This window comes from Danio aesculapii, chromosome 1, assembly GCF_903798145.1.
Source record: "Danio aesculapii chromosome 1, fDanAes4.1, whole genome shotgun sequence".
Classification (NCBI taxonomy): domain Eukaryota; kingdom Metazoa; phylum Chordata; class Actinopteri; order Cypriniformes; family Danionidae; genus Danio; species Danio aesculapii.
In genome coordinates, this window is record NC_079435.1 from 55,865,593 (window position 1) to 55,873,922 (window position 8,330).

Genomic DNA, 8,330 nt, shown 5'->3' on the forward strand with positions numbered 1-8,330 from the left:
TGTGAGGCCACAGTGCTTACCACTGAGCCACTATGATGCCCATTGTCTAATTTAATCTCATATATTTCAAATTCTCCTGGGATCTCTAATTTTATCTTCTTCCATGATTTTTTTCTTTTCCTGTTTCTCCACGTGGAGAACTTGCGGCCATTGGATGGAGGGGTTGAGGGGAACAATGGGGATAAATGAGCTTTAGGCCTTGAGGAAGGAGGAAAATTTAATGGTGGTGAAAATGAGCTCAATGGGTTCTTTGTTTGTCTTTGTTTAATCCACTACTTTTTCCAGTGCCACTTGACTTAATCAGCCCGTTTCTCTGCCTCACTGATGTCGGTCATAGTCTTGGCTTTGTAATTGAGCCGGGATACTTGTGTGTGTGTGTGTTCACTTTCGAAAGCCCTCACAGCCCTTCTTGGCCTCTGTTACACTTGATCTCAGGTGAGGAATGTTTTCGGTTGGTTAAGACACATCCACAGCTTAGCCTCCCACATCGATGGAGAAATGCGGATGTGCGTTTGGGGTCATGCGTTTTCAGCCATTTTAACAGCTATATGTTCTGATCTCACGTGGGTTTTTATTTAATTCTAATGTATTTATATAAATGTAATTCACTCGCTTTGACAAGTGAGTCTGTTTATGAGTTCATCACTGAATCATTTATGAAAACATGAGTCATTCTTGAACAAAACATATTACAGAAAGCTTGCTGGTAGTTTACTCACCCTCAGGCCATCCAAAATCCACAGACTGACCATTTTCACTTTATATTTCCTCAATATATCATCAGGAGGTCAGAGGGAATTATTTTGTTTTATTTTTCCTGCTAAAAAATCCAGCTTCAACCAGCCTAGGCTGGTTGGCTGGTTTTAGCTGGTTGACCAGCCTGGTTTTAGAGGGGTTTTGGCCATTTCCAGGCTGGTTTCCATCCATTTTCCATCCAAATTACCAGCTAAATCCAGCTAAAACCAGCTTGACCAGCCTGGTTTAAGATGGACATAGCTGGTTTTGGCTGGGCTCCCACCCTGGCTAGGCTGGTCAAGCTAGTTTAAGCTGGTCATCTCCCAGCCTGACCAGCTAAGACCAGCCTGAAAATAGCTGGAAACCAGCCTGGAAATGGGCAAAACCCCTCCAAAACCAGGCTGGTCGACCAGCTAAAACCAGCTAACCAGCCTAGGCTGGTTTAAGATGGATTTTTCAGCAGGGTTTTTATTCATAAATGTAAATGAGCAGTGAAAAAAACCTATTTTAATCACTTTAAAATAGAAATAGGTCATTACCTGTGTACGTTAAAAGAAACAAGAAATACCAAAGCAAAAAGAACTGTTAATTATCTTAAAGCCTTAAATCTTCTCTTTGAATAATTGATTTTATTTTGATGTCAATTTAAGGTTGTGTTATTGCCCTTGTATGTTCTGTGTTCTAAAAATAAAACACCTTTAATTTCCAATATGTTTTAAAGCCTGTCTTTGGAAAAGAAAAAAAAATGTTTACATTTTCTGAAGTCACATTTTCTGATGGGTGTTGCTAAGCAACTACTGGTTGTTAAGATGTTGCTAGGGTGTTGTAGTTGCAGGATACGCTTATGGCTTGGCACCTTACTTTAATATATATCTATGATTTTGTCATCTGCAGGGGTAAAAAAAAAAGATCACTGCACCTCTTTCCTCATAACTTGACATTTCATTTATGTTCAGAGCACAAACAAGTGGCACAGTTTAATATGGGTTATATTTGAGTATAGTATGATGCATGGATTAGGAAGCATCTCAGTGCGTTCCTAAAGAAGAATTTGTTCATGTGAAAAAAGAGCTTTCATTGAATAGTTTTCCAAAAGTAATCAGTGCGGTGTGTTTTCTTTCTTGTGCAGATGTTCCATGCCAACACTGACCCGTCGGAGGTGGTTTTGAATCGTATCCCACAGCCTGTTCTGGCCCGCTTTGTTCGTATTCGACCACAGACGTGGAATAATGGCATTGCACTTCGCTTTGAGCTTTATGGCTGCCAGATTACAGGTGAATGTTTATTCACGCATCATTTCTTTTTCATTATAGGATAACTCTGTGTGATAACTCTCCTGGGGGAAAAATATCACTGGAAATGTTTAGTGATAAAGCAGCAATGCCATGTTTGAAAGCAACCAACAAGTTAGTTGAACCTTTAAATAAAATACTTATAAAATATTTGCCAGGGTTGTGGGTTTGATTCCCAGGGAAAGCAACAACTTCAATGCGATTTTAGTGACTCTGGATAAATTTGTCAAATGCATGAATATAAATGATTATAGGATCAATATGAAAATCATATACTGAAATGCAAAAAAGGAAAACTGAAAGAAAAAAAGTTCTTACTACATAATTTTTTGGTTCTAGAAATATGCATGTGTATTTCGGTAAATCTCAAGTATTTATCTTGAAATAATATGGCATTTATTCCTATGTTTATTTTTATAATTTATAAAAAACAAGAAGTACAGCATTCGTTTTTGTTGTTGTTTGGATGTTGATCCATATGAAAAATATTAACCTTACAGGGGTAATCTTTCTTTTATTAACATCAGATTTACAGCTAAACCCCTGGCTGTGTCTAAAATCAAATGCATCCCTAATAAATAATATTGAACTGCTAGTTCATAATGTATAATGTAATATGTCCAAACTCCATTCAAGCTACCCTTTAAAACATATAAAACATAGTTTTAGCAGTTATAAAGTACACAGTAAAAACATATGATCAATTAGTCCTGACAGCTTATGTTTTTGGTCATTTTAACTTATTAAACTAAGTTTATCACGTTCTAACTTAATTTTATAAGTTATGCTAGCTGTTTTAAGTCAGTTTAACATAGTATAAATTCAACGGACAATGGTTAATTTGATTCAGCTTAAAAATTTAAGGCAACCACAATGTTTTACAGTGTAGGTTTACATTGTAATCAAGTAAACATGTAATTGCAGCACCTATTTAGAGACATTTTGGACACGTTGTGAGAGCGTTCATCATTTGAAGGCTCGTTGATTTTTGTCTCGTCAGATGCTCCTTGTTCAGAGCTCCAGGGAATGCTGTCAGGACTCCTCCCGGACTCCCAGATCTCAGCCTCCTCAATGCGAGATCTCCACTGGACCCCGGGAGCAGCTCGTCTGGTGGCGAGTCGATCGGGATGGTTTCCCAGTCCTGCTCAGCCTATAGCTGGAGAAGAGTGGCTCCAGGTGGACCTCGGGACACCCCGGACGGTGCGAGGAGTGATAACTCAAGGAGCACGAAGCGGCGATGGAGGAACCAGCTCAGAGAACCGGGCTTTCGTACGGAAGTACCGCCTCGCACACAGCCTCAACGGGAAAGACTGGAACTTTGTGATAGATAGCAAGACTAGCATGGCCAAGGTATTTCATTTGTCCAATGCATAATCTTAATGTGCCCCTATAATGCTTTTTATTTTTTAATATTATCTTTCATGAAGTATATATGAAGTGTAGCTGTAGCATCAGCAACAGCAGAAGCCGCAGAAGAAGAAAAATAAGTATAAGTAGTAGAAAAAGAAGAAGAAGAGAACTTAATTAATCCCTGTGAGGGGAAACTCATTAACATCACAATACAACAATTATTAAACATCAAATACTACAAAAAAGATTACAACAACACACCAAACAACAGTACATTAACACACGATTTACACCAACTACACATCACAACTCAGTAAATAACTGAGCAAAAAAAACATATATAAATTACACCACTTCATTAAAAAACCTGACAGCGGTTGGGATAAAGGACTTTCTAAATCTCTCTGTGGAGCACCAGGGCATTACTAATCTCTCACTGAATGAGCTCTTAAGTGTTCTAAAGGTATTATTTAGCGGATGTCCTTCATGATCCTTAATTTAGCCCTTGATCTCTTTTTTACAGTCACCTCAAGTGAATCAGGATTAAAATCAATAATAGAAACAGCTTTTCTAATAATTTTATTGATCCTGTTTCTATCAAGGCAATAACATTATTGTCTCCTAAATTAAAGAAACGATTAATGACTTAACTGACTTAATTCAATTAAATTGATGAATTAGTTATTGAAAAAATGATGGGATAATTGGGGTATTGGGATTGGTGATAGTCATGTGGCAGGGTGATGGAGTTATAGAATGTAATTATATGTCGCTAAACTTAATATTATTAAAATTCCCCACAGGTCTGAGAAATTTTGAATGAATCAGATGAATCATTGATTCAATGATCCATTCATAAGAGAGTTGTTTACATAATTCCTGAATGAATCAGTTGTTTGAACGAGTCAAGTTAATAAATGACAAATCATATATATATATATATATATATATATATATATATATATATATATATATATATATATATATATATATATATGATTTTAAAACATTTAAAAATCCTACTGACCCCAAACTTTTGACCGGTAGAGTCAAAGAGATATATATATATATATATATATATTTTTTTTTTGAATGGATGTATTATGAATGGATATATATATATATATATATATATATATATATATATATATATATATATATATATATATATATATATATATATATATATATACTCTACCAGTCAAAAGTTTGGGGTCAGTAGGATTTTTAAATGTTTTAAAATCAGCTTCTCCTGCTCACCAAGGCTGCATTTATTTAATCAGAAATACAGTACAAATTGTGAAATGTTATTGCGCTATAAAATAACTGCACAAACGTAGTTTATAATTTAATTTAGTAATTTGTTCCTGTAATTTTAATGATGATTTTTCAGCTTCATTACTACAGTCTTCAACGTTACATGATCCATCAGAAATCAGAATAATAAAAAAAACAAAAAAACTGACCCCAAACCAGAAGTGCATATGTATATACGTTTTTTAATATACATTTTAAAAAAATATCAATTTAAATGTAATAATTTTACATTTTTATAAATTTTAAAAATAATATATTTTATTGATTCAAAGCCGTATTCAGAACTGCTGAAATGAGTCATTTTGAGTCAATTGATAATCTACAGTGGAAGTCAGAATTATTAATATAAATATTTCCCAAATTATGTTTAACAGAGCAAGGAAATTTTCACAGTATGTCTGATAATATTTTTTTCTTCTAGAGAAAGTCTTATTTGTTTTATTTCAGCTAGAATAAAAGCAGTTTTGAATTTTTTTAAATCCATTTTAAGGTCAATATTATCAGCCCCTTTAAGCGAATTTTTTCCCGATAGTCTTCAGAACAAACCATCGTTATACAATAACTTGACTAATTACCCTAATCTGCCTAGTTAACCTAATTAACCTAGTTAAGCCTTTAAATGTCACTTTAAGCTGTATAGAAGTGTCTTGAAAAATATCTAGTCAAATATTATTTACTGTCATCATGGCAAAGATAAAATAAATCAGTTATTAAAAATGAGTTATAAAAACTTATGTTTAGAAATGTGCTGAAAAAAATCTTCTGTCCGTTCAACAGAAATTGGGGGAAAAAATAAACAAGGGGGCTAATAATTCAGGGGGGCTAATAATTCTGACTTCAACTGTATGTGAATCATTTACTGGACACTCGCTCTAACTGGATCATTTGAATCAGTGAGTCCAGTTATTATTATTTTCATGTTAATTTCTCTTTAATTCTGATAGCCATGACAGTTTAATTTAATAGTTTTTTTATTATTGTGTTTAATTGAATTGTTTTTGTGTCATTTTTTGCCACATTCATTTCCAACCATGCTTTCACAATCATTTAGGATTCTCCAGTAGGGAATCTTTCCAAAATGGGACACTAGGCATACTATCTAAATTCTTTAACCCTTACACGATAACTACACTTAGGATACCTGTTCAGATGTCTAAATTCCCTAACCTCTATTTTCCTGCAGCTTTTTGAGGGGAACACGAACTATGACACCCCAGAGCTGCGTCGGTTTGAGGAGCTGCCGGCTCAGTTTATCCGCATCTATCCAGAGCGCTGGTCTCCGGCAGGCATCGGAATGAGAATGGAAGTATTGGGCTGCAACCTGCCAGGTAAGACACCGTTCTCAGGTACATCGCTGTTGTCAAATCATAAGCAGAATTACTTGTTGATGATTGGGCAGTTCCAGTTGTACAGTTGAAATGTATTCGCAGTCTACACACCGACACTGAGCTGCACCGTCAGCTGAAATCTATTGCAGCACAAAAAATGTTTTCTATTTTTTCATCTATGGTCGGGAGAAGTAAAGAGAAAAAAAAATGGAGAGACTGATGTGAAGAGAAAATAGAAACATGGAAACAGTAATACTCTCTAAGAGAAGTGGAAGGGGGAAAGCAAGCATTACATATTGGTGGCTGGGTGAGTTTTGTAAGGAAGAAGCTTTAGTTTGATGTCTCAGTGTTGTGTGCACTCCTGCTAAAACAGCTTGGAGATTGGTAAGATTATTTGATATAATAAAAAACTCAAATATTAGGGAAAAATATCTTATCTTTGTTCTGTTAAATTTAGGCATGGGCCGATATAGGATTCTGACGGTATGATAACCTTGGATAAAAATATCACGGTTTCACGGTATCACAGTACTGTGATTACTGCTCCAAAATAAGTTATTTTTAAATATCTGGTTAAAAACAACAACTTTTCCCCAATTAAATACAATATATTTTATTTTAAGTAACATTTAAAATATTTTGGACTAGTAGCTTTTGTTTTGGAGGTTCTTTTTCGGCTGGAGATATTGTTGCCTTGAAAAACTAAATAAACTTGTTCTGAAAAACATGTATATAAAATATATATATAATGTAAAAACTTACATATACCTTAGGAACGGTATAACAGAAAACCTTGGCGGTTTTAAAATCTTGACTTTTCTAAATCGCGGTAAACCACGGTAAACCTTGAAACCAGTTATCATCCCAGGCCTAGTTAAAGTGCAATCTATCCCAGCAATTCAGTGCTGAATTTACAGCATCATTACTGTACTCTTTATTCTTCAGAAATAGTTTGAATGTGTTTTAATGTGGTTTGATGACACATTTCTAATTATTATCATTATGAAAACAGGTCATAAGCAAATAGTACCATTAAAAATAATAAACTTGTATTTATCCAGGGCACATCAAATACACCATAAGTGTATAAAGTAAAGAATAAACTAATAAAATATTTAAATCTGCTGTTTCTGAGCTATATTGACAGCAGGGATCATAAGTATTGAACACGTCATTGTTTTTCTCAGAAAACATATTTCTAAAGGTGCTGCCGACGAAATATTTTCACCAGACGTGAAAATAGAAATTCATATATGCAAAGAGAAAAACAAATCTACTTAGTTTACAAAAATAAGTTATGCGTAATAAAATGAAATGACGCAGGGGAAAAGTATTGAACACATGAAGAAAGGGAGGTGTAGAAAGGCAGTGAAAGCCCAGACAGCAGCTGAAATCTCTCAGTAGTTCTTCAGCAACCCTCTGCCCTTCGCCATTTTAAATGAATATAAGCTGCTTCAGATCAACATCTAGACTAGCAGGATGATGAAGTTGAAACTAGGGTGGACATTTCAGCAAGACAATGATCTAAAACACAGCCAAGGAAACTCTCAAATGCTTTCAGAGAATAAAATCAAGCTGTAGAATGGCCCAGCCAATCACCTGACTTGAATTCAATATAGAATATAAAATAAAGCTCAGATTTGATAGACGTGTTTAAATTCAACCTAAATAAATTGTTTACAACCACCCAACGTAAAAAAATTTAGTAAATCCAAGGTATCATCTTTGAATAGTTTTTTCAGTGTATGTTTCAGTGGTTCAGTATTTTCTCCTTATGTCATTCTATTGTTATTACTCATAACTCATTTTTCAGACTCATTTTTTGTTTTGTTTTATTTTTATGTTTGTATTGTTTTTTTGTTTTTTTTTACCAAAATCTGGTTCAATTCCATGCCAACAGCTCCTAGAAATATTATTCCCAGGAAAAAAGCATGACATGTTCAGTCCTTATTTTCCCCGCTGTATATTCATCAAAGAATCCTGAAAAGATACTGTAAATTAAAGATACTTACACAAAAACTGTAAATAAATTCATTGCTGACTTTGGTTTGCACTTCATTTAATCTCACAAAGAAAAGACAAATCAGAAATTAAACTGTTTGTTTTTCCTACGGAAGCAATGGCGTATTTGTTATTCTGATTATTTATTAGTGATTCTTTGTCTTTATCTAACCAGACTTGCTACAGCATCAACCTGCATGAATTCCTTCTCAAATCGGCAAAATTATAAACATGAAAGACAGACGCAAACAGGCTCATGCAGCTCTGCTATAATCAGACAGCAACCCTCTGTGCCAATTATCCTCTA

At 34.4% G+C, this 8,330-nt stretch overlaps 1 protein-coding gene across 3 annotated transcripts in view; it reads left to right on the forward strand.

Moving 5' to 3' along the window:
- The window catches only part of nrp2a (neuropilin 2a), a 158,734-nt gene that overhangs the window by 92,737 nt on the left and 57,667 nt on the right, over window positions 1-8,330 (forward strand). For all 3 annotated transcript variants that reach the window (XM_056463109.1, XM_056463118.1, XM_056463126.1), the window contains exons 8-10: window positions 1,865-2,009; window positions 3,028-3,377; window positions 5,878-6,022. In XM_056463109.1, the coding sequence (XP_056319084.1) occupies window positions 1,865-2,009; window positions 3,028-3,377; window positions 5,878-6,022 (640 nt within the window). The remainder of the gene's footprint in view (window positions 1-1,864; window positions 2,010-3,027; window positions 3,378-5,877; window positions 6,023-8,330) is intronic.